The sequence below is a fragment of the Passer domesticus genome, chromosome 6, assembly GCF_036417665.1.
Source record: "Passer domesticus isolate bPasDom1 chromosome 6, bPasDom1.hap1, whole genome shotgun sequence".
Lineage (NCBI taxonomy): Eukaryota > Metazoa > Chordata > Aves > Passeriformes > Passeridae > Passer > Passer domesticus.
This window is the reverse complement of record NC_087479.1, coordinates 36,610,291-36,635,863: the sequence shown is the minus strand read 5'-3', so window position 1 is coordinate 36,635,863 and position 25,573 is coordinate 36,610,291. Positions and strand designations below refer to the sequence as shown.

At 40.1% G+C, this 25,573-nt stretch overlaps 1 protein-coding gene across 2 annotated transcripts; it reads right to left on the bottom strand.

Annotated features, from left to right (window-relative positions):
* Positions 1-210: 210 nt before the first annotated feature.
* On the bottom strand, positions 211-24,612 carry VPS39 (VPS39 subunit of HOPS complex). Of its 2 annotated transcripts, XM_064424561.1 has the most exons (26): positions 24,417-24,612; positions 22,667-22,732; positions 21,880-21,906; positions 21,356-21,420; positions 20,568-20,610; positions 19,516-19,610; positions 18,202-18,300; positions 17,367-17,459; positions 15,695-15,878; positions 15,073-15,193; positions 14,597-14,717; positions 13,722-13,851; positions 12,413-12,555; positions 11,428-11,571; positions 10,753-10,894; positions 10,416-10,502; positions 8,403-8,476; positions 7,730-7,828; positions 7,390-7,507; positions 6,793-6,921; positions 6,226-6,328; positions 5,240-5,285; positions 4,759-4,908; positions 4,470-4,604; positions 3,853-3,944; positions 211-2,585 (listed from the first exon to the last, which is right to left on the bottom strand). In XM_064424561.1, exons 1-26 carry the CDS (start codon positions 24,487-24,489, stop codon positions 2,510-2,512), a joined length of 2,655 nt encoding a protein of 884 aa, XP_064280631.1. In that variant the 5' UTR covers positions 24,490-24,612; the 3' UTR covers positions 211-2,509. The 2 variants fall into 2 exon arrangements, with proteins under 2 accessions (XP_064280631.1, XP_064280632.1); XM_064424562.1 differs by lacking the exon at positions 21,880-21,906 and having other exon boundaries at positions 24,417-24,611.
* Between the last annotated feature and the right edge of the window lie 961 nt (positions 24,613-25,573).

Here is a 25,573-nt window from a genome sequence, read left to right as displayed (position 1 = left end):
GACTACTCTATGACCTACAGCCCAAGCAAGTGCAAACCTGTGAATCTATAATTTCCTGATTTGGTCACACAGAGCTCAACATCCCTCCCCAGCACAAAATAGTGCAACACCACTCAAAGAAAAAATTTGTCAGTAATTTTAGTGTTCTCTAGTAAGTACGTATTTAATGGTATAATGGTGTAAGACTTGCAAAAACATTATTCAAAGAGATAATTCAAAAGTGGTTTTAGTAAAATTGAGAACATTCACAAGCATGTATAAACTTGTAGATTTAAAAACCTACATTGAGAATTGCCACACTTGATTTACACATACTAAAGCAAGGGGAATACTGAGATACTGCATTGGGTCTGACTTTCAAGAGAAAATGAGGTCTAATATACAAATAAAAATAAAATCTACATCAGCCCAGAGAAGTTTAACTGCACAATGACTGAAACAGACACTGGTTCACGACATTTATTACAACCTATTGCTTTAGATAAACCTGCTGTATGGTTGACAAACCCAAAGCACATTGTATGAACCAACCAAAAAAAAAAAAATACAGCACGAGCCGCATCTCTGTAAAAGGTATGCAGTGGAGATGAACAGAGGCACAACTTTAGTCTTGTAAGTAAGAGCACAATGAAGATCCTGGTAACAGACAATGAAGGCAAATAAAAATCATACTACCAGTACTAGACATAAGGTACAAATCAGAGTAGCATTGTTATATCTGTATACAAAGAATGCAGGGTCTTTTTAAAACCCTCTCTTCATTCTCTACGACCTGTAAACACAACTCTCCCAACCCATCTTCCCTCTGTACCTGAACTAGCATATAGAGATCTATACAGCATGTGCAAATCTAGTGTAAGTACTTTTAGGCTCTCTTCTTCAAACAGAAGAAATACAAGTTTAAAAACATTAACACCACAGATTCCCTCTATCCAGCCTCTGCAGAAAGTATTCAACAGCAATACTGCCCAAGACATCCAAGCAAAACACTGGACTAAGAAACCCAGAAGAATGCATGAACAATAAATACAAACACATATGAACAAGGAAAAAACAGTTATCAAGGGAAACTCTTAACACTGGCAAATGAAAGTGAATTAGGACCCTTTTCAGCCTACAGCAGATCTGTTCCTAAAAAAACTCACATGATTTAAGTAAACCTATGATGTTAACTGAGGTTCAACTACACTTTAGGCAGACCAGATTTATTCATCAGCTTTTTCTTTAAGATGTCATACATGGTAGTTACATGTCATGCTCCACACCACTTAATAATGATTTATTTGTAAGTATTGCTAGACCAGGATGTTGGGAGTCAAACAGTCCCTCCATTGGGTTATTTGCTACTGCTGCCTTTTCATTACCACTCCACAGATTCTTTCTGCAACAAACATTTTGTCCCTCATACCAATCTGCTACTGATTAATGTTTCTGAAAAAATAAGTTAGACAAAAATATTATAGTCTAGAATGACTATGGACAACTTAGTTCTTGTGTTAAGACTTCTGGCCCAAGAGTAATTTAAGAACAGTACCAGCCTAAACAGTATGCAGTTCTAAAGCATTTCAAATACACAGATGTTGAAACAGTCTGGATTTTACTTCCATGTTGGGAAGTGAACCAGAGACTACAGAATTTATATACAAAAGTCTCAAGCACAGTCCAGAAGCTCAAGCAGTAACTAGAGTCCACTCCTTCCAGAAATTGCTTTACAGGGTGTTCTTTATTTTTTCCTTTGAGTGCAGATGTGAACTTCTTCCCACAGTCTCTGAGCTTCCACTCACACCAAGAGTGAACACAGCCAGTGCAAACAACACACAAGTTAATTCAATGTACAGCTCTCAAACTAAAACAAAAATGAAAATAAAGCTTCTTAGTGGTATCAATCATTTGTCTGTTTATCTCCTGTGAAAAAACTTACCAGAAGGTCAGGCAAAACCACTGAACATCAATAGAGAGTCCTTTGGCCAGCACTTAAACCATTTCTGTTGCTGAGATATAAGTTACACTTCCTAAGTCTAGAAACAGACACAGAAGCCTCCTCTATAGAAACACCTGGTGATCTCCATGCAATGCTGATATGGCTGCAAAGACTTGCAGGGAATTTTTCCTTTTTTGAATAAATACTTACATACAAGGCCAAATCACAACATTGCCACCCTAAGAAAGCACATTTTATTGTAAAACGTGATTTGTGGTGAAAGTCCAACGTTGTCTAAGAGTTCATTTGCAAGGCTGGAGTGTTACAAAACTCACTACAAAAATCAGTTTTTATTCTTCATCTGAGGACCGGGAGGTTCGGTGCAGTTGCCAGCACTGTAACAACATGGTTAAAGTAATTTTCTAGTAAATCAGTATTGCTGGGTAGGTACAGTCAGTCCACAGATACAAATGATTTCTACCCAGTGTAAGAGAACCTAGCAACAAGCCTCAAAAATCTCAGACACAACTTCTTTAGTCATCAGTACTGAATTTCATATGAATGTTGGGATTATTGACCATGGCAAGGTCAGGTGTCCAGTGTGTTGACTTCTTTGGAGCAGAAATAATGCACAACTATGGCATTAGGGTATCGAGCAAATGCACTGCAAAGAGAACAAAACACAACCATCAGCTGTCAAGACAAACATTGTTTTCCATATTCAAACAAGAGCATCCAAGTTGGACAGAATCAGAGATAGACACATGATAGTGACACTTTTTTAAACTATAGCCTGAACATATTAAAGAAATAACAGACAAATGAAGTCTATGGATATTCTAAGAGGTTTGCTTGGAGGTTTTCAAAATCTATTTTAATTTCTGCAGGCACATTTTACTTGGAAGTCACTGATAACAAGTTAAAGATTGAGAGACATGCTTGTCCTTCAAAATCTTGCTGAACTTAACAGCACCAGAAAAATTCTAGACAACCAAAACAATATTGCATATGCAAATTTCAATTCTGATGCTACGTGCTGCATGTTAAGAACAAAAAATTTAATATGCGTAGCAAAATTTAGACAGATGTTTATTAAAATCTTTTGGGAAAAGAACCTTTCCCTATCATTGTTAATGCTACTCATATCTCAGAAAGGCTCCCATAAAAAAGAAAATAATGACTGAATCATGTAGCACTTCCCTCCAGCTGAAAGGACAAAAAAAAAGTGCAAATAAAATTTTCATTTTATATTAGCTACTAGGAATGGTAGAAGAAAAGTTCACAGATTCACAGAATATTCTGAGTAGGAAGGGACCCACAAGGATAAGAGTCCAACTCTTAAGTAAACTGCCAGTACAGTGATTGAACTCACAAACCTGGTGGTATCAGCACCATGCTCTAATCAACTGAGCTCATCTCAGGGTACTGGCATCCAAATCATCAAGCAAATTAGTTATACTTTTAAACATCCTATTGCGTGTAGGCTACAAAACATAAATCAGTCAGGGAGCCATAGAGCCATCAGATATAGAAAACTACATATGTATCTTAGCTTCACATTCTTTGTATCATCCTCCTCAATTCTAGTTATCAGGCAGGTTCTTAGAAAGGCAGTGTTCTTACAAAGTTTTCAAAATTCAGTATGAGGACCAATTTTATGCCTTCTAGAGTTGTGAAGTAAGAACTCTTGGGAGTTTCTGAAGGGGTTTTATACTTTGTTGAAAGGAGGATTAAACTCCTGCAGCAAATTCACTGACCAAACCTTTGGTCAAAGTAATTCCTAACCATTCAGCTAATGAATGTAATTGGTAATTCAAATACTCTTCAAATGGCTTCCTCATACTGCTGGCTATACATACATTCAGTTTTCCAACATTCTTAGTTTAAGTGTACCAGATTAATATTTGATTCAGTTTACCCAGCTCTCTCACCTGTTACCTATCTTCTTTTTACAAACAGTGCACACCTTCTCCTCTGTAATTATGCACTTCACTTGCTGATGCAAGATCCGCTCCTCCTGGACCTAAAGAAGGATAAAAAACCCGAGCTGCTCAACAAGCAATGCCAGGCCTTGGTCTGATGAAACTGCAAACCATCACAGCATTTAATTGTCAGTGGCTGTACCTACATTACCAAGTTGTGCAGCACAGCAGCAGCTGTGGAGCAGAGCAGGTGGTACTGAACACCCAAACCCCACACTGTATCAGTCACAGGGTTTTACTTTCACCTTGGTCCACAGCCTAAGGCATTCAACCACTAAAGGGATGTTAAGGTGGACAATTGAACTGCTTCCCCTGGCTCACTTCATTTGAAAGAAATCCAGTCCACGCTGTCTGAGATGATTCTGCACACCACAGCACAGTGAGCCAAGACAAACACCTCGCCCAAACCAAAATGAATGTACACACCATCTCCTGCAAAAAATTTAATTTCAGGTGCATTACAGCACCATCTAGAGGACACCCATCCCCAGTAAGAAACAGTAAATTTCAATATTGAATGTATTTTAAAACATTATTCCAATAATTAACAGGTGGTGGATGCTTACCCTCAGAAACTCTGCATGGAGAAGGTTCTTGAGCACTTGATTAAATCTTTTCTTCTGAGCATTTTCTTCAAGTACTTTCTCTAAGAAGATGCGAATCTCACTAATCTGTGTATTTGCTGGGAGTAGGTTTATTGCCTGGAACAAGTTAGAAAAAGTTGAAAAGGAGCAGAGATCAAAACAGAATAGAAACTGACACATTTAGATTGACACATTCCAGTCACTTGCCTACTCCAGTACCTTCTGCAGGTACTCCTGCCAACAGCACAGAGTACTTACAGGTCTGACTTACCTTAGTGGTATCCAGTTTGCTGTGATGCAGTTCCAAAACCTGCAGAGCAGCCTGCAGATTGGCTTGAGGCTCCAGCACCTCCATCTTGATGGGTCCCAGGCAATGAACACTGGGTGGGGAGAGATACATGCGCAGCAGGGACAGATACACCTGCAGCACACACAAGGGAAATTCTAAAACTGCTGCACACATCCACAGCTGAGTGCTGGTAAAACCCAGCAGTGGTACTAAGCTATATCTATGCCATCCAAAATTCTGCACTGCTCATCTAAACAGCTCTTAATGTAGGCTCAAATCCAATGATACAGTAACATTCTCAACAAAAAACACCTCACAATCATCTAGGAATTCCCAAGAGATTATACATAGGTTCCCATACACTACACAAACCCTGAAAAAGTCTATAAAGAGCAAGAACTTTCAAGTCTTGAACAAGGTATGAATAGCCTTCTACTTCCTTACTGAACAAGAAGCTACTTACATCTTTGTTGCCATCTTTGTTTCTGTCATAATGTTTATGGCAGTAGCTAGAACAGAGAAGAATTAAGACAAATACAGAAACAGTTACAGGATCCAAAGAATCAGTTTACAGAAATTAACATTTAATTACTACTCAAGTTATCCAAGTGACTGTACATCTGATTCAGATCAATTCACACAAACTAACCAGGATTACCCCATTTACTCAGCATCACAATGCTCAGAGAAGCAAAGTTTTGTTCAAGTCTCCCACTTCCAACCAACTTAAAAAGCCTTAATGCAGAAGCCAAATTGAATTTAGATATGTAAGAAAAAAAGGGGAGGAAAGATATCCCAAATCAACACATCACAGCATAAAAACCTATGTGTATGTACATCTAATTAGTGTATCTGAATCACAAAAAGAAGCTGTTCATTAGTGTACACTGCATACCAGGGATGAATGCCCTCTAACAAGCATTTGCTGAAAATAGCTTTAAAAGCAACTATGTTGAACAGGTCCCAGTGTTCAGATATACCTGCCAGTGTTGGGTAATTCTATTTTTACCTGAGTACTTCTGATTCACTTAGGAGGCTCCCTGACACAAAACACATAGAAAAATGCTACATCTTCACTAACAAGGATTCTTTTTAATGTGGGCTAGTGAACATCTCTCCAAACAGAAAGGAAGCAAAACAAGACACAAGATCACAGAACAAGGACAGGTGAAAAGTAGTAACTCATTGATGATGGTCATATTGCTCTAAAGCACAAGGATAGAAGAGCATGAAAAGGCAAACCTCAAGGGGATAGCAGCAGCATCTGTAATAAACAGACACCCAGAAGAGCTTCAAGGTCAATAAAATGTGAAAACACAGAAGATCCTGAAGACTTACAATGTTCATGCACCACGTACAGCAACATTTCACTACACATCCTATCCACACAGCAGTCAGCAAAATAAGCCTTGCAAAAATGCAAAAGATATAAAATAAAGAAATCCTTACTTTTCAGCCATGTTGGTGTCCTTCAGAATATGAACATAAATAAACAGAGCTTGCTCATGCTTCCCCATTCGACCCAAGAGCAGAGCACGTTCTTCTAGGAGACCTAGTGACAGCATGAAGGATTAAATCAACAGCTACACAGAGAAATAACAAAATTAGTGACCAGATCAATAGAAGGAAGCATTAATCTGTGCTCAGGCTACAGTATAAGTTACACTGATGCTGCAAGTCTACCTTTCACACTAGTCTCAGAAACCTTTTATGAATTCTTAAGTCACCTTAAGAAACAACAACCTTCAGATCTATTGATCAGGGTCATCACAAAGTTAGGCTAAATAGCTGGGAGATGCCACAAGGTCTTAGGTCAACAGTTACAGGAATCCTGCAGAAACTGGTAAACCCAACTGTGCCAGCAAAAACAGAGTTAGTATACACACCAGTGGCCTTCAACTACAGAAAAAGCCATCTTCTCTATTTCTAGTTACCATGACTCTATGGTAAGTGAGGAAGTTTTGCTGTACAATGCAATAAGCTAGGGTTTAGTTAACCTACAGAAACAGAACTCACCATCAAAGGGGAAGTCACTAATAAGTCGACTAGGTTCATACCAGCTAGACTTCTCCAGAAAAAGCAGCAGCTTTTTCCGGTAATCCCCCAAGTCTCCTCCTTCCTCCCCAGCAGGCACTGGAGCTCTATCTATATGAAAGAAAACAACATTAGCTGAATTATTACAATTATCTCATTACACTACTCTGTACTAGAAGATAAACAAATTACGAAGAGGAACTAAATGGTGATAGAACTGTTACATGGGTTGGGGCTGTCATGTATCTGCCAAACTAACTTCAGCTCCTAAAAACACATCACATGGCTGGTTAAAGCAATACTCAAGTTAATCAAAACCCTCCCCTACCCTTAACATGCAGAAGTCAGGGAGCAGTAGCTGCCATTCAACTCAATTATGAACCAAGTGCTGCTTGGTCCCTTAAAAGATCTGTTGAGAGGCAATAAACTTGACTGCCCTACAAAGCCACATGTTTTCCAGTTCCCTCCATCACTAAGGTATCTTGTGCTGGATCTCAACAGGGAAGGATTACATGGAATATGAAGGCTTCCCTGTGCTCTCCCATACTTGGTCCTCCCAGCAGAAAAGGCCAGACATACCTGCAGGGAAAGAACTGAGATATTCTTTCATTAAGCCCTGCACTTTCTCACAGTACAGCTGGATCAGACAGTTGTGGAAATCTGCACCAGTTTCTTCCCAGACATGAATGATGTGTTCCTGTAAATACACATTAAGGCTCAGCTGTAGACACTTCCACTGGGAAGTAATTCTTTATAAGGAACAGCTCCATGCTTGCCTTTACCAAGCTTGACTTTAGGATTTCACATATTTTAATTATGTTTTCTTTGCCCAACAGATTCCAGCTCCTGGAGAACCAAGATCTTACAGGTAATATTTTGTACTGAAGGTAAAATGCACTAGTAGAAATTGAGTTCTTACCAGGTAAGGAATAGTCAAGCTTTTAAAGTTTTCTATCAAGAAACTGAGCACTTTGTCTCGTGGCAAAGCTTCCACTTCAGGGAGGTCTTCTGTAAATATCTGTTAAATAAAATTCTATTCAGATTGGTGATTTTCTTTTTTTAAGTGCCACAGTATATTTTTCTCTGAGGCACTGAAGCCCAGCATATCATCACATGTCCAAAGAGTAAACAAGAAGTATAAAAAAACATATGAGCAGCTTATTCAGGAACTGAGAAGTTACTTCACATCTGAAAAGACTACCAAACATCCCCACTTCTGCCCTAGTGAACACTCTTCTCTTACAGAGCCCAACACCTCCCAAATGCAGGGAGTCAATTTCATAGGCAAATCAACACCTGACATTTAAATACTCAATTAGGCTCTTGTACAAAAGCGTGGCATCAATAACATGAAACGTTCTATCAAAGGTTCCTTGCTATTTATTATAAGGTCTTCCAAAAATGGAAAAGCATAAGAGAAAGTGAAAGACTGACCTCCTTTATCTACTGCTAACATTACTACTTAATCCAGAAAATAAAAATTATGTATTTAATTTGGTTTAGCATTAATGAGGCTCTTACAATGAGTTATCCCAATTCCATATACTGCACTAAGAATGTCACAACAAGGTACCTCTTTCAATCACACTAACCTTCAGTCCATCTTCAGGAAAATCTCTTAGCACCCAGACAGAGTAGGAAAATACCAAATGCAAGTTCTCTGTGCCTGGAATACAAAAAGCAGCAGTGCTCAATGTTAAAATCCTAAATATCTGTCTATTCACAACACAAGCAGATGCTTTCAGAGCCAGCAAAGCTTAATTTACATGAAGAATCCAGTTGTTGCTCAAGTCAAGCAAATCACTTATTCCAAAGCTACAATTTCACTGCTTCACAAACATTATTTCAAACACAAACAAAAATTAACTCATACTAAGTGTCACCAAACATAAGGAATTCAGCCCAAAACAAAGATCGGTTGCCTTAATCACATTCCAAAAGTCTTCCCTTTCAACTTGTTTTAATTAGGGTAGAGAGGGAGTGAATTTTTCACTTGTGTACCTTCCTTCAGTCCACTTCCAGCCTGTAAGTCTAATGACTTCTAAATGGTCAAATACTTTATAACAAGTAGTAAAGCATCATAGTACTGAAGCAACTGGCATAGAAAATACACAACAGGTAACAGCTTCCCAGCTTTTAGCAAAATGTAGGACTTGCCCCTTTAAAAAGAATACTATAGTTTGGACAATTTGGTTCACAATACTAATAAAACATGTTAGGAAAACATCACTTTCCCCTCACCTTCCTGCTCAGAATCATTGAGGCATTTGCTGCCCAAACAACATAACACAACTATACAAGAAATAAACTTAAAGCAGCCCTATAAAAAGGCAGTCATTGTTTGCTTTTCTCCATCCCACACTATTTAAAACAAGTAGCATCTTCATATTAGCAGAATTTAAAAAATAAATTTTAAAATGCAGATGATGTGCACTGTGAAGTAAAACAATTTACATAGTTCCCAGAAGAGCCAATCTCAAAATTTCAGTAACAAAAGTGTGACTTGGCAAATGGCAATAAACTTGCGGGTCTGAATTTTGCTGAACTCTATTAACTTTCTGAATTTACAGGGCATGTTAGCCTCACAGAGAAAATTTTAAAAAAAGGACAAGTCATGGAAGCAAGTTCTCATGTAAAACAAGGAGTCTAACTCTTTATAGAGAAGTGTGACATTAATTAGAATAGTTCCATGCCAAAACACTGATCAAGCTGCCTTTGCTGAAATCCCAAACAAATCAAATGTGAAGTAAAAACCTACTCAAAACAGTGAGAACATCAGGAGGAGAGGAGAAGCTCATTAAATAACAACCAAAGCTTACTGATCAGTATAGTAAAGGAAAACACCACACTGCACCACAGAACAACTGGTTCCCTCAGCGCATAACATTCATCTGCATGGGGATTCCCACAGGCCACAGGCAGGGAATTTCTGAACTTCCTCAGTAACAAATCCTTAATTTAAACATGAGCTATAATAGGAAAAGATTCTGTATAAAACAATTTTAAAAGATAAAAGAATAATGCAACACAGGAAACTATCTACCACCTCAGTAAATATCTAATTCTCCTGTGCACTAATAAAGCATATTGCTGATGGCTAATCACACTGTTAATAGTTGCTTTGATGCAATAAACAATGCTTACTCTATTGACACAAGGCAAGTATTAAATACCATCAGTAATACATGACTTAAAAGACCATAGCTACAAGCCTGGAGGAATTTGTAATTACTTGAGAACTACCTAAGAATATTGCATTAAATGCCCAGAAATTGATAGAAAAGAGTAGACTATACTTCACTCAGAATGATTTTCTACTTCATTCTTCATCACTAGAAGAAAATTCAAATTACTGCGGCCCATTTTCTCCCAGTGGATATTTTAATCAGAAGTAAGGAATGTTTTCCAAGAACATATTTAAGTTTCAATGAAACTTGAATCCCTTGAGCTAAAACTTGAAGGCTGCATTATGCAAGAAACCAAACAAGATAACAAGGATACCCTTGCAGCTTGATAGCCTCCAGAAAGCTGCCAAACAGTAGAATAACCACTAAGCCAAACAAGAATAAAAACCTCAGAGAAATACTGCTCTTCTTCACACTCACCCAAATGCTGCAAATATTGCACTGTCCTCTCATGACCCTTCAAAGGTGAGTTGGCTTTCTTTGACTGATCCACCAGGACCTGTAATGCTTTGAAAAGAAAATAATTCCTTTGTTAAATGCTAGTTCCAACATGAACCACAAAAAGTTGCATTTTTCCTGTTATGCTACTGAAGGCAAAACAAAGTTTTGTTTTGAACATACAGACCAAATTGTAACAGGAAAAAAGATTTCATCAAATGAATTTAAAAAGCCTCTTCAGAATACTGCCTGCTCACTGAAGTCAAAACACAAAGAACACATGCTTCTACTCCTCCTCCTCTCCCAACCTCATAATTACCTTTCTCATGCAGACCTTTTTTCTCATACAGTATTATCAGCTCACTGTACTTGTGTGCCTTCTTTAGCACGTGCTCACTCTCCTCAATATGGCAGTGATTGTTCTCCAGACGTAGCAGAGGTGCCACCAGAGCTACATTTGTCTGCAAGAAAAAAGGGAGCACTTTAACTTCATTGGGAGTGCACCTTCGAAGTGTACAGTACAAAACACAAGCTGGAAGTGGGGGCAGGGGAGGAAGGAAGGCTCAGAGCATAAGAAAAATAAGAAATGACAGTTTAATATCTTACAGTAAGGTCCATGTTAATTTCCATAATTTTGAGGACAGAAAGAAAAGAGCACATCAAAGCTACACCCCTTCAACAACAGAGGTCAGGCTTTGAAAAACGTCAAAACAGCCAAGATCATACTTTCCTGTGTTTACTAGTATAAGGCAATAAAAGCCTTCATTAGACCTTCAAAATACACAGCCACAGCCATGTTCTTTCAACAGAGGCAGCAAGCAGGAACAGACACATCTGCCTCATTCCCTGAAACTGCTTCCTGACCAGTGAGGAAACTAATTAATACTTAGATTTTACACATTATTTTTAGATCCAAGACAGACAGTTGTATGAGCATTTCTGAAATTCCACCAGAGCTCCCATGGCAAAGCCTCTAGGTCAGACAGAAACTCACGTGCAGGTAACACTTTAACAGGGTGGTATCAATGATCTGTAACAGCTTCTTTTTGGATTTGATCGTGGGTGTTCCTTCCATGAGGGGTGAGGTACTGGATTGATGATCAGAATCATTCAGCTTCTTCACTAGCTGACTCCTTTTCTGCAGGACATCAAATGAAATTTTAACAGGAAAAGGCCATGGATTTCTACATCTCACCTCAGCATATATAACCCACCAACTACAAAGACTAAATTAAGCCAATTTAATAACTTGTTTTAATCAACTGTTTCCCCAAAAAAATTTATTGTTACAAATTATTCAACACAAACTTTACAACCATATTCAGGTGTATATATTTGATTTGTATATTTATAGTTTTTCAAAATGTCCAGAGTCTGGAGAAAATTGTCAGAAGGAAATGCTGTTAACCTGAACACATTTTAGACTAGTCAGGAAACATCTGGAAAACAATTTAGATTTTGCACTCTTAGGCATAAAAGCTATCCTCCTTCAGGCACAAGCATCCTTTTACTCTACTAAGAATGGCAACCAAACAATTCAGGTTCCAGTTACGACAAAATAAAGAGGGCAGAAACTTACAAGGCCCATTAATTCCTATTCCAACTTTTACTGTATGCCCTCAACCTATCTTCTGGACAGAGTGCCCTTAATAATAATCATTGAACCAAAAAAATGAAGTGCTCAAGTCCTCTTCAGAAGGATACTAGAAATAAAATACTGGACTCCTGGTCAGATCCACTGCATAAGGAAATTTTGTCCAAACACAGGTGATGTTTTCCACATATCTGTGGGGTCTCTCATGTGTTCCACTTCCCCTGCTCACTCAGGAGCTGCTGCCCTGTTTTCCAGCCATGAAGACAGCCCATTAAGGCTAGCATGACAGAGCTGGACTAGGTGTACTGCTTCCTGCACATCAAAGCTAACAAAGCATGCTAGAACTGAATAAGCCTGCTCTAAAACCAGGTAGAGGAGCACTCACTTGAGTTAGGTAGTCTATCAGAGCTAAATGTGCCTTCTCCAGCTCTGCCCCAGAGAGCCCTGGCAGGGGGTTGGGATACTGTAGCTGTTTCCTGTAATCTGTGGGCAGGAGGTCAGGATACAGACCCATCACATGAGTGGGATCTATGCAAAAAATAACTGGTATTAGTAACCATTCATATTATTTTTGCAAACTTAGAGTAAGCATATCTTTCTAACAGAGCAGTCTGTAGTCTACTTGTACAACCACAAGGTTCTTGAGCCTAAATAAAATTTGCTCATTACATTAAAGAAGCTAAAACAACACAAAAGAAACAAGAGTAAAACATGTTTCAAAGTCCAAGCACAGGAACTTCCAACATGTGCACTTGGCACACTTGGAGGACAAGCCATTATTACAATCTTACTGCTATTCTTGCAGATTCCTAGCATTAACCTCTCTGACAGTAAGACAGGATTTCTAGAACAATGTTTTAAGAGTAGATTTACTGCACTTGTGAAACAACATCTGAAACTAACACACATCCATTTTCACAGAGTTTAGGCAAATTCAAAATTACTATCCTCCAATTCAAGCTCAAAATACCTTGAGCTCTCAGCCCTTGTCTTTCACTGCAGTTTTCCAAAGTAAAAATTATGTGCCATGAAAATAAGCTATAGCTTTAAATGCACATGAGAATTCTGTCACCAGCAAAAAGAATCTCAGTCTTAAGCACTATTCGACAGTACAGCTCAGTCTTCAAGCATTCTTCCAACAGCCCTAGTATGACCTAGTATCAGAGACTACTGTGACTTCCAAAAGCACAGAAAAGCTTCCTGGTTTCAGTACCTTGGCTAAACCAAGGGTTTAGGGTCCTGATCTGAGTCCAATGATTTTGCAAATCTACAGATGTTCCTTATTTTTCATTCCAAGCTACAAGTAGGCTTTTAGCAGCTGCTGAAACATTCAACTTCAAAGGGTCTGGGCACATGCTGTGCATGCTTTAAATACCCTAGAATACAAAGATATTCTGTAAAAAGGACAAACTCCTGATTTAACTTAATTTACTAAGTGTAGCTTATTAAGTATTTAGTTGTACTTAATTGTGTAGTTAATTAAGTTATTAAGTACTTAATCACCAGCTCCACCAAAAAAATAACTAAATAGCTGCCCAGGTTATTTGCTGTTCACAGGGGACCTATCTGCACAAGACAGCACTGTTGTGAACTAAAACAAAACAGAAAACAAACAAAAAAAAAACATAAAATAGCCAGTGAGCTTGACTTCATTCCCCCTAACTGAAGTGATTCAATGCCAACCAAGCATTTACCTGTACCAAGCTTGGCAAAAACTTGCATGGATTCATCAAAACGCTTCTGGCAAAACAGGTTGAAGGCAAAAAGGTTCTTTATATGGTGAATTTGCTGTCGCTTCTCACTATCCGAATCATCTTTCATTTCCTGCATACAAATTAACAAATATTAAAAACTCTGAGTTTATAGGAGAGAGAAACACCCTAGAGAATTAACAGGAGGATTATCCTGTGGAGAAAGTAGGAAAAAAAAAGATAACCTCTCAAAGTGAACACTGCTGGTGCCTGTCTATGCTTATTGTGTCACTGAGATAACTTGGAAGATCTGAAGCTACCTCTGGTTACCTCTATACCTGCTCCATCACAGCAAATGTCTCTTTACCCTTTTGCCTTTCCACATTTTTTTCCAAGTCAGCAATTCAAAATGCAATTAAGTGGAGTTTCCAGAAACCAAACAATTTTAACACAGTGAGAGCAGTATAATTAAACATACTGCATCAACATCTCTATCAAATTATTGTTTCAGGAGTAATATTATGCAAAAAAAGGTCATGTGACAAAACTCAACTCCAAAATGCACTGTTTACAAGTTGTCTGAAGACTCTGAAGCCCAAGTGATTTCAAATTCTAAAAGAAGGTAGCAAATTAAACAGCTAAGAGAAATAATCTTTCATATACATGACAATTTCTCAAAATCTACACCACAATATATCTATGGAATAAAGGCAGCACAAAACTAAAACTTCAGTTTAAAAAGTCTAGAGTTTACCAGTTTGTGCAAAGTGGACAGTTGGGAGGTTATACTGACTGATTAGTGGACTCAGTGGCAAATATCCCTTTGTGTACTTTTGAACAATTGCACCCACTGCTAACTCAAGTTTTTGAGTACTTACTGCCAACTGCAAAGCCAATTCAAACTGTTTGTCCTGCAGAAGCTGCTGGATCTGTGTGGCTATGGACACCGGAATGAGCCTCCAAACAAAGTGATTACTTGCCACGTATATAATGTTTGTGCTGTAAACAAAACAACAAAAAAGTCAATTCTTAAATTTCAGTGTTCAGAAAGAAGAAATACCCTATCCTAAAAGAATCCCAATCCAATAATAGAAACATGCATCAACCCAAGAGCAACTGGAGCATTACTGCAAAGCAGAAAGAAGACTGTATTTCCAGTGTCACAAATTCTTTAAAGACTCTCAACTCTATCCTTTCCTCCTCAAGCTACGGCCTCCACCAATCTCCATAAAAACCCAACAGATGGCTTCAGTGCTACATCTTAAGGTGAGAGTCAGAAAAGCTGCTCCTCTCCCAGTTTCTCAGCGTGCTACATGCAGCCAGGCAGCCTGAGAGCAGTGAGCTCCAGCAGTACCCTCCAGAGGTGATGAAGCGCGGTCTCTGCAGCTCGATGCTCTGCACCAGCAGCCGGGGCTCGAACGTGCGGATCTCCACGTACCTGGGCAGAACAGCAATGATGTAGGGAGGCTGGTGCTCTGTTCATGAAACAAGGGAAACATTTCACTTCATTGTTCTCAAGCATTCCTTGAAAAATCTGTGACTTAAAGCTTCTCTTGGATTTTTATCCCTTTGAAATGTGCCCCTTTTACATATTCAAAACAAAACTCAGGGCCTGACACTGACAGCAATTTGCTACCAAGCCTTTGGCTCATCCTTCACCATCAGGAAATTCTGAGGCACCCAGATCTACAGTGCTTTAACACACTACCTTCCATTTCAGACCCTGTCTCTGTATAAAAGATATGGAATACACCTATTTTATGAGACGAGAGGCCCACAGACCACAAGCAAAGAAGGCTAAGAAGCAAAAACAAATGCATGAAACCTTCCTCAGAGTACAACTTAGAATACTGTAGAAACTGTCACACTCCAAATCCAGCTGGTTTCACAATACTGCACACATAGTGATTTTATCACATACACAAGAGTAAAAAAGTAAACTTAAACAAAACCAAAAACAAACTGCTACTTCTCACCCATGGCTATGGGGATATCTGTCCAATTCAAAGCACATTTCTGAGTACAGACCCCTTCTTCATTAAGCACAACTGTTAGATCATCTTGGCCAACTGCAACTTTTCCATCTGCTACAGGAGCTACCAATGGTTCCAGCTGCTTCCCTGTGGGAAACAGTTCTTTGATGGATCCTTTTCCATCCACCTAGAATAATAAAGAACATTTTAATAAAAGTGTTTTGCACAATAACCCTTTCATCAAAGCTCTATAAGACTAAAGCAAAAACCCCTAAAGAAATTTTGCAGCCCAGGCTAATCACTGACAGAACAAGTGCAAAGTCAAAGAGTTTCTGCATATCATAATTCATCCTGCTTATACATCATTCTGAAATAAATCATTCTGAAATAAAAACTTATTACTTTTATGTCCGAGATGATGATAGTAGCTGAGCATATCATTCACACCAGTTTATCAAATGCATTATAGCACAGCAGCGAAATCATCTAAAGTATCTAAACCCTTCATTTAGGCCAAAAATTTAACCCTGTTTTATTCTGGCATGAGTAAGCACTGCCACATTAAAAAAAACAAAAAAAACAACTAACTAAAAGCCTAGAAGCCTGCCTAGCCATTTTCCCCTGCCCTAACCACTCATTATTTTGGCCACAAGCTATAGTGGGAACTGAACTCACACAAAAAATTCATGAGCTGATATAACAACCAAAACAGAGAATCCTTCTCCAACTTCAGCCACACATTCCTGCTGCTTCCCTTGCATTACAGCTCAAGCAATTGATAACTCAACAGCTAGCCACCAGAAAACACCACCACAAAAACATGTGTGCTTTCCCTGCCTATTTAGTGAAATGAAGCTGTTCAAGGACAGGTTAGTGGAGCACCAGAGCCAACCCAGAGTAAACACTTGGACAGTTGGTCTCCACCCTGGTTGTTTGAGTAGCTGAACTACTCCTATCACTGGAATGGCAGGAATCAACATCTAGGAGAGCACTGCAGAAAGGCACCCCTACTTTTGTGAGCAGCATCATTTTCAAGTGACTGTAAAAATGATGTGTGGTTTTCCTTTTGACTACAGGTCAGTGTTGCCACACAAGTACATACATGTACACGTGTGGTGCACTTCATCTTCATCCTATTTTCCTATAATATCTGCAGAAGCCTATTGTAAAGGCAGAAAAAAGAATAAACTATAGCTGTAAATGAAGTCTAAGTGGAAACTGTAATATTAAATTAGCAGTAAGTTCAGAGGCTTTCAAACAATAACAGTTCAACTAGAGAGTGAAAAATGAAAGAATGGGTAAGCTTCACTGTGTGCCAGATGATTTATTCTTGGTCTCTTTGTCCTTTTAGAGCTCATCTAATTTCTTAATATATTAAATAAAATGGAAACTGAGTTTACACAGACTGTTGCCAAAACAAAATGTATCTTCTCCAATTCCTTTTCTCTGCAAGAGCTGCAAACACTGGTCTGCTGCAACACATAGATCACTTCCTGACAAACATCCATTTAAAAAGACAGGCTTAGACTGCCCTTTCCAAAGCCACAAATAGCAGAAGTACCAGATGCTGTTTTCAATAAACCTGTTAGCTAAATTCCTGAGCACAGGAGCAGCCTCCATAGTGTCTGCTGCTACCCAAATCTTCTTGAAACACTATTACACAGCCCCATCTTACCCGTATCAGGTAATAGTCCCTCTTGAAGCCTACACAGATGGAGTTCTCACACCAGGCCATAGACTTGGGTACATCAGGTACACTGAAGTCCCCCTGAGGAAAACAGGTTAAACTGGTTGCTATGAATGAAAAGCAAAAGTCAAAACTGGCAGCACAGAGTGTAACAGGCTGCTCTCTTGTCAACACCATATTCCCCACCACCTGTGCCCAGCACCTACTGCTCAAGGAATGGCAGTATTCAGCAAAAAGGCTAGACTCATGTACAGTAAAGAGGTGTACTCTGAGTTAACTGATGATTTTTAGTAAAAAATTTTCTAGTAGAGCATTGTAGCTGAAAAAGCCTCTACCCATTTCAATTAGTTATTTTTTCTTATTCCAGTATTCACAACTGCAGCTCTCTACACTTGTCAGAAACTACCTTCTGACTTAGTGACATGCTTGCAAAAGCACGTCACTAAATGACTTACTCAGAGTAGAAGTGACATACCCAGAGTAGAAGTGCACCCACTCCTATGTTTTTGCAAGGTACACATGCTTATACATTTCACTGACTTAAAAGTCAAGTACTTAAAAGTGTGCTACAACCAGAACATTAAAATACAGGACACAGCCCTTACTTTAATTTTAACTTATGAAACTGTATTAATGCCCCTAATTGTGATTTCAAACATGTATTTTCACTTGTCTGCTGTTCTATTGTTAAATCTCTGCAGAACCAACCACCAATGTTGTGAAATTCAGCAGTGCCTCTGAGTACCAGGGGCTGCATGGCAAGCAGTGAAGAGCAATGACCCTCCCTGCTGAAACATGTGGCCACAGAAAGAATACAACTCACCTGGAGTTCATGGAATTCCCTGTCCTTCCAGAAATAAAGCTGGAGCTTCTTACGGACTGCCACGCACATCCTCAGCACCTCTTCCCCTGTATCTGATTGCTGTGAAAACACAGACCTAACTCATGGGCACTCACAGAGAGGAAATAAGGTAAGACAAGGCCAAAAGAAGCCTCTGCTAGAAGCAAAGCTGAAGAGCAGCTGTGTTCATCCATGCCAGAAGGACATCCCTAAAAAAGGAAGCATGGGAGAGGGAGGAAGGAGGCGGGGGAGATAACAGGATACTTAAAAACAAACTTTGACAGGGATTAAATAAAAAAAGGAAATTAAAAAAAATAAGAGAGCGCAAAAGGCATATGCGCACACAAACAGAAGATAAGTAGACAGCTGTAAGTCCAACCCTGAAACTAGGATAAATAGCTGGAACTCTATGCAGTATAGGAAAGGTGAGGAAATGGGACAAAACAAAGAATGTGTTATACTAACAGATAAAACCATTAATAATCTAATATTCTAACCTGTTGGAAAAGTTTCTTGACACAAAATACTAGGAAAGCTAAGTGCCTAGACACACAACAAACAAGCCACTTTGCAATGACCAGATGTAAAGGTGCTTAGACAGACATTTGTTTTCATGTCTAGAAAACCCCAAGTACTTCCTAGAAATATTAACACTAAGCTCCCATGGGGCAAAAAGATTAAAAAAAATATGAAGAGCACTACACCATCTCTTCTAATTATGAAAAAGGTGTCTGAACGATATGGGCAGGCTGAGAAACTCACTTGAATAGAAATTACTCACTTAATGAACCAGAGCAAATGAACAGAGCACTGCTACACCTTACAGAACCATTTTAGGGCTTGAATCTACCATAACTGCTCCAGGATTCCCTGGGCCAATAAAGAGAAACAAAAATGTTAAAAAAACCATTGATAGAATTGCTTGCAGAAGGAAACCTCAGTGACCTAGTACACTGGCAATGCAAGGAAAGGAAATTGCTTTTATATTAAGGGGACCTTTCAAAAAAGAAGAGTCCGAGTTAATATAGGACAAAAATGCCTTGAACACTTGTATCAAAAGTTCTGTATCAAAAGCTACAATCATAACAGGCACAGGAAAATACCTTGAGAAGCAGAGTAAGAAAAATAATTAAAAACTGTTGCCTTAAGCAAATGCAGTAGGTACTAATTTTTAAAAGCACTGGTACCCAAGAAATTTTCAAATAAAATAACAAGCCTAATCTATACAGCAACATGAAAAAGGAATCCCTATTACAACCAGTAAGGACATCTATGCAGCTGTATTCCTTTCCTTACCTGGAGATCACAAGTGAAGAGAGATGCACCTTTTGCCTTTGAAATTGTGGTGATTTGTTGAAATGTCAACAGGTCATGGACATAAATGTTATTTTCTGTTTTAAACAAAAATCCAATCATTATTTCATATTTAATACATGTAGAGTCATTGCTAATTCAAACAAGTTACTGTATTTTATGTTTGTATAAAAAAGAGCATGTGCAACTAAGAGATGCAAGAAAGGAAAAGAACTGTTTTCCCAAAAGTTGAAAAATGCTAAGGCAAATACAATACAAATAAAATAAATACAGAAAAGACTAACATCAGCTCTGGTAAAACTACAGGAAAGGTACTACTAATCAAGCAGGGGAAGGCAGAGTAGAAGGCAGAACAGAGCAAGCTCAAGATGGAAGATTGCATGAACAAAGATAATTTTGAATTGGCTCCTGAAATTAGTGGAAAATGAACAGCTGAAAATATAGGGTACTGGTTTTGTATGCAGGAGGATGCAAGCAGCAAAAATCTACAAATACTGGAGCTGGAGGAGTTGGGACTTGGAGATCATAAAGAGGTGAGTAGTAACATAAGCAAAAAAAGACATTAGAAGATCTTAAGTTAAAGCAAGCCAGAGCCAAGCAAACTTAAATCTTCCACAAGACATTAAATGATCACATCTGCATATAAAGCGAATTTGGTGCAAGACATCAATGGTAAGTTTAATACACCAAGCAAATTTAGTACCTATCACACAGTGCTAACACATACACATGCATGCACATACGGGTACATACAGGGGCCAACACAAACTGTATTTTACAGACACTTTAGAGTATGCATGTACTCCTTCATTCCTAATCACAGATCAGCATTAATGCTTTGTTCTCCCAGCTGGCAAAGCTGCTTCTCAATCTATGCTGCTTAATGCTTCCTCTGCAAAATGCAAAGTAAGCTCTACACAATGACTTCTCAACAGCCAGACTACTATGTTGGTGTGTGGAAAGGGTTGCCACATTCAGACAAGTAACTGCATCTAGAAGAACTCATTAAATATGTAACACTTTTCTTCACTTACCTAATAGACTGACCAAAATTTTAAATTGAGAAACAACATGGATCTGAAAGGGAGAATGCTGTTAGTGACTCAATTCATAAACTAAAAGTCTCAACAAGGCTTGAGTATAGATAGTCTAAGAAAATCTCGAAATAATGAGAACAGCAAGACAGTTTTCCATAAACAACCTTCCTGCAGCTATTGCAACTGTTTTCAGTTACACTCAAAAAGGTTTTCAGTGTAACTTTTCACAAGCTGGCACATAGTATTTGCAACCTAAGCTGGTCGAAAAAGCTGTAGCATTGTTATGTTACTAGTACAAAAATGCTTCTAGAGCATACAGAGTGTTGCATTCTGAAAGAGGATCCATAATCTTTAAGGTGTTTCTCCTGGAATCAATATAATCATCGAGTGCAAATTCTCAAAAAAAAAAAAAAGGCAGCAAGACTGGCAGTTATTTTACCTCCACATTTCAAGTAGAATATCATCCGAGAGTCAAATAATACATTACAGTCTGTTGAGGTATTACCATCATTTTTACAAATATTCTCAGTCAGAACAACTATCGCTAACAGAAGCCAAAAATAAACCTGCAAGTTCCAATTCTTTGGTTTCTGCTTTAGCAATCAAACCAAGCTTATTCTGTTATGGGAAGAGTGGGAAAAAAACATCTAGCTGTTACATCTCTACGAAAATCTTTAGCTTTGGGAAATGTTTTTGTTAAGCACAGCAGAGATTGCGGATGTACACTTGATATTTCATTTATTGGCTGAAAACTGTTCCCACATCAAGAAGATGGTATTTCCTACCTGTTGAATCTTCTTTGAGAAGTTCTTGTTGGATTTCTCCAGTGTCACTTCAAACCTGTTGCAACCTATCAGAAAGATTGAAGAGGGTGTGTAAACTGAAGCTGCTCATGACTGTGTGTATCTTACACTAAGTAAATTACAAATAATTATGAAAGCAAACTTGGCCACTTAACACTGGAAGAATGACACTTTAAAACATCTGTGCTAACTTTTACATCACAGCTAAATACACCAGAGGATCTTCTACACAGTCAGGTGAAAGTGTAAATGACACTTCTTGTACCCAGCTGAGGGCCTCAACAGTAGTTACATTTCTGCCTTGCCCAAGTTTTACATTACAAGCATTATATCTAAGTCATGTGAAACCCAGAGATACCCACAAACACAGATACCCATAAAGATCTTATCCACACTACTCAAATATCAGAAAATTTAATTGCTAGGATGTACATCACTGCAAAATAGACAAGGAATAAACAGTACACCACAAGGGTTTAAAAGGAGTTTTAGGGAGAAAGACTTACAGACACTTTCTGATGACATAACCTCTCCTGGCATTGATGCAAAAAAGGGGGAGAAATTTACCATGTGAGATAAGACTAGCAACTCAAGACTAGCATGCTCCAATTGGACAGACAACCTAAAGTTTCAGAAAAATCAAGCTGAATTCAGTCTCTAGATTCCAAGTAACTACAAATTAATATCTTTCCAAGACCCGAAGAACCTGGAAATTTACATTTGATGCTTACTTTCCTGTGCCATGCTACAAAATATTACTGCATTAAAAAATATCAGTTTCTACATAATAGCAGGTAACATGAAATACAAACATCTTCAAAGAAAATTGATTTTAACTAAACCAAAAATAGAATAGTTCTATTTGTGGCATTCCTAGAACAGACTATGAGCACTTAGGACTGTCAAAGACACAGGGAAAGAGTAAATACCTGACAAAACTAGTTAGTATTTATCCCTCTTCCCCATCCATGATGCTCATGGACCCACTGAATGTATTTGCTCTCTCACTAATCCAGTTGGTCATTAAAAGATGACACACATCAAAACTCTGGCAACTTGCACACTGCACTGCTTTTACACGTATTTGTACACTGTATTCATAAAAATTACAGTCACTTACTATAAATTTAAACACAGAGAAACCTGAAATAAAATTCACATATGTGAAACTCTACATAGGAAATTAATCCCATCTATAGCAATTAATCACATTTGTGTTAAAATGATTACAGCTCTAAAAGTGCAGGAAATAAAAATAACAACTTTTTTGTGCCATTCTTAAAATCAACTTACCTGCATCTTTCTTGATCCTGTAAAGCAGAAGATGCCCTTGTTTTGTACCAACAAGGAGCCATTCCTCTACAAAGACAGGAGAAAACAAGTCTAATTAGTACAACAAAAACTGCCCTTCACAGCTGTGCTGGTTTTTCCTGGGGTAGAGTTAATTTTCTTCACAGTGCCTATTATGGGGCTATGTTACATTTCTCAGAACACTTGGAAACTTGCTTCAAACACCAAAAAGAACTTTCTGCAGTGACTACACAGGTCTCCTACCCTCAGGAGAGGACAGCCAAAGAGCAGGCAGTAAAACAGCATAAACAGCTTGGCCATCACATTCCACTAGCTCAGACAGAAGTAAAGAAGCAAACCATTGCATCTTGTGTGCCATCAAAAGAGGCAATAAACTATTCCTCAGACATTATTATCTCTCAGAGGGGAACTATGCTACATAACGGGAAGTACTGCCAGAAAGAAAAACAATGAGTTTATGTGTGTTTGATTAAGTTTTTTAAGTCAGGTTTTTAAAACGTCCCTCTGAAATAGTCAGTTATGTTTGGAGGGAGAGTGGGGCAGCTTTGCTTAGGTTGGACAACCTACGCTTAGCTTAGCTTTGGTTGGACAACCAAGAATCATTTCAGATTTATAAAAGAGGGCCTTTATATACAAACTCTAAGGCAGAGTTTCAGACTCATCCTCTTTACAGTATTTACACCATACAAAAAACATAAAATCTTTACAGGCTCATGAAATATGACTGAATTTCTTCGTCACTGAATATCATACAGGAAAGCAGCACACATGAATATTTCCTTCTACATCTAGTACTTCCTCTTCACCGAAGGAATTTGCATTTTAATAAAATCTTATTTCCTGCAAGACCTTTCTTGTACTACTTGGCAGAAACATTCTAGAGACAGAGCTACACATCTTTTTTACAAAACCATACTGCTATAAGTCTGTATGTTTAGGCTTTTTTTCCTAGTTCAGCAAAATAAACACTTTCAAAGAGCAAAAAAGATAAAAGCTGTAATGCAGGAATAAACCACCTTCACATCCTCTCCAGTACATAACTCCATCATAAACAATCCACGTATAACAGGAATATTATCATTCAGGATATAGTTCTTAATACAATTAATCGGGGTCACAATTTCATAGGGCTTTGAGCTTTTTAAATTGCTGATTTTGCATGATGGCAGTACATCTGATGGCACCTGCTCACAGCTCTGAAAAGCTTTATCAAGCTTAATCACCAGGACAGCTGGTGCAGTCACCTGACCAAAACCTTGACTCTCAAGTATGCCCAAAAATAAATCCCACAATTTTGTATCACTAACACGTGCAAACCTATCCGAAATCTAAGGCTTCAACACAGCACTGGCCTTCCAAATCAAGTTTAAGTCACAACACAAGGAATGTTTTTTTAGCAATAAAGTAGGCAGCCTCTCCAAAGCCGGGCTGCGGCCGGCCGGGCAGGGCCGGGCAGGGCAGGGAGCGGCGCTCGGCACCGCCAGGACCCAGGAGAGGCTCGGGGACTCAGGAGAGGCTCCGGCGGCCCGGCCCGGGGCCGGCAGGGCCGCGGCCACTCAGGCTGCTGCCGGCCGGAGCGGAGCAGGGCAGGGCAGGGCAGGGCAGGGCAGGGCAGGGCAGGGCAGGGCAGGGCAGGGCGCGGCAGCCAGCCATGCGAACGCTGCCCGGGCCGGAGGAGAGGAGCGGAGCGGAGCAGCGCGGCTCGGGCAGCGGCGCGGCCCCTCCGGCTCACCCCAGGCCGCCAGGCAGTCGATCTGCAGCGGCAGCTTCTCCAGGATGGGCACATGCTCGAAGGCGTCGTGCATGGCGGCGGCTCCTCCGGACCCGGCTGCCGCCCGGCCCAGGCACAGGCGGCACCGGCGGGCACGGCCCCGACGGAAGCGCTCCCGCGCCCACGGCTCCCGCCCCTTCCGGCAGCGCCCGCCCGGCGCCGCTTCCGCACCGCGGCTCCGCCCGCGCCGGCACCGCCTGTCCCGGCTCCACCCGCGCGGGGACCGCCCCTCTGTCCCAGCACCGCCCCGCCTGTCCCAGCACCGCCCCTCTGTCCCAGCACCGCCCCTCTGTCCCAGCACCGCCCCGCCTGCCCCGGCACCGCCCCTCTGTCCCAGCACCGCCCCTCTGTCCCGGCACCGCCCCTCTGTCCCGGCACCGCCCCGCCTGTCCCGGCACCGCCCCTCTGTCCCGGCACCGCCCCTCTGTCCCGGCACCGCCCCTCCTGTCCCGGCACTGCCCCGCCTGTCCCGGCACCGCCCCTCTGTCCCGGCACCGGCCGGCTCGCCCCGCCGCGCTCAGCTCGCCCCGATTGTCCCTCCGGCGCCCCGCGGACTCCTCACGGGTGCTGGCACTGTCCGGGGGCGTTCCACCAGGAAGGGCGCCCTGTCCCAGCCCCAAAAACGGGGCTCCGCGCCGGCATCAAACAGCCCCGGGGGTCGGGCGCGAACGGGAAACGCGGGTCGGCACGGCACCGAGGGGACCCTGACATAGCCCTTGGGCATCTTCATACAGCCCGAAAAGGGGACAGGCTGTAGGAAACATTCGTCTTCCCAAAATGTCACTAGAGGAGGTGTCCGGTTGCTCTTGGCTACCATAAACCATAGAAAATGGGAAAGTCAGCCGGGATGCAACTGCAAAAATTGATCTGCATAACCAGATGAGAACAGCGAGGCGTATCTTACAAGCACATGTCTATTTTTCGAGGTCATAAGCTTTGCTTTTATGAACTTATCCTATGAACTTGGCCAGTGAATTTCAGTCTCCAGGAGGAAATCTTTCTTGTTAGTTTGCCCCTTGCAGAACTGGCCACAGTTTCATTTATGTTTGTCATGGAGAGGTACAACGTTCACAATCACTGGCCTAGAAACTAAACCAAACTCAAAAAGAAGGTGGTAC